Source organism: Seriola lalandi, unplaced genomic scaffold (genome assembly GCF_002814215.2).
Source record: "Seriola lalandi dorsalis isolate HSWRI2012SDOR001 ecotype SW California unplaced genomic scaffold, Sedor1 jcf7180001964256, whole genome shotgun sequence".
NCBI lineage: Eukaryota > Metazoa > Chordata > Actinopteri > Carangiformes > Carangidae > Seriola > Seriola lalandi.
This window is the reverse complement of record NW_019434924.1, coordinates 1-1,003: the sequence shown is the minus strand read 5'-3', so window position 1 is coordinate 1,003 and position 1,003 is coordinate 1. Positions and strand designations below refer to the sequence as shown.

Genomic DNA, 1,003 nt, shown 5'->3' with positions numbered 1-1,003 from the left:
CATATAGTAAGCCTATAGTATTTGTTTTGCACCACTTCCTTACTTTTTTCTTAATGTGTACAGTTGTCTTGCACGAGTTGTTCTTTGTAGTGTATCTCTGTTTTTATTTAATGTCTACACTATGTGCCTTTTAAATTGCCCCCCGGGGACAAATAAAGTTTATTGAATTGAATTGAATTGAATTGAATTGAATTGAATTGAATTGAATTATCAAGTTATTATGACAATGCATTATATGGTTTGGTCAGCTTCTGTGTGAACACTCGCTGACAGTATGTGACATATTCATCATTTACTTAATGAACTGCGGGAGTTGACAAAACATAAAAGCAAATGCAGGTATAGGCACAGAGAATACGATTCAAATTTTCTGCACCTGTTGGTATATTCAGAAACTTGACAAAACTATTTGAATCCAGCCTTCAGTCTAATGGAGATAACTGTTCTCGTTTGTGTGTCTCCAGCCAAGCAGTGGTGGTAGATCGGACAATGTACATCTCAGGACAGCTGGGGATGGATCCTGCCAGTGGACAGTTGGTGGAAGGTGGCGTTCAGGCTCAGACCAAACAGGTGACCCCTCACACAACCAACCAGGAGCAACTGTCCAACATATTATTATGTTATGCAATTGTGTGTTGCTTCACTTTATTCTTATCATTAAGTTAGGTTAAGTTTTACCTATCTTATCCATTCAGATGATGCTACAATCTGAATAAATGCAGTGTATCATTAGAATTTAACAGCGTAGCACCTGATATTAATTAAAAACTGTCTCCCCAGGCTCTTGTAAACATGGGTGAAATCCTGAAAGCTGCTGGCTGCGGTTATGAGAATGGTGAGAAAAACTTTAGTATCTGAAAAGTTTTACATTTTGAACAGATCACTAAGAAGATCGCTTGACATCTTTTATTGCACATCTAATCATTTTGTCATTGTGTCCTGCAGTTGTCAAAACCACAGTGCTCTTAGCTGACATGAATGACTTCACTAATGTCAACGATGT

General features: G+C 37.7%; 1 protein-coding gene across 1 annotated transcript; it reads left to right on the top strand.

Moving 5' to 3' along the window:
- Positions 1-392: 392 nt before the first annotated feature.
- Positions 393-998, top strand: LOC111649127 (2-iminobutanoate/2-iminopropanoate deaminase-like; the record flags this gene model as incomplete). The annotated part of the gene is made up of 3 exons (XM_023398892.1): positions 393-570; positions 781-835; positions 946-998. Coding segments are annotated over 3 exons (286 nt in total), but the record flags the coding sequence as incomplete, so codon positions are not given.
- Positions 999-1,003: the final 5 nt, after the last annotated feature.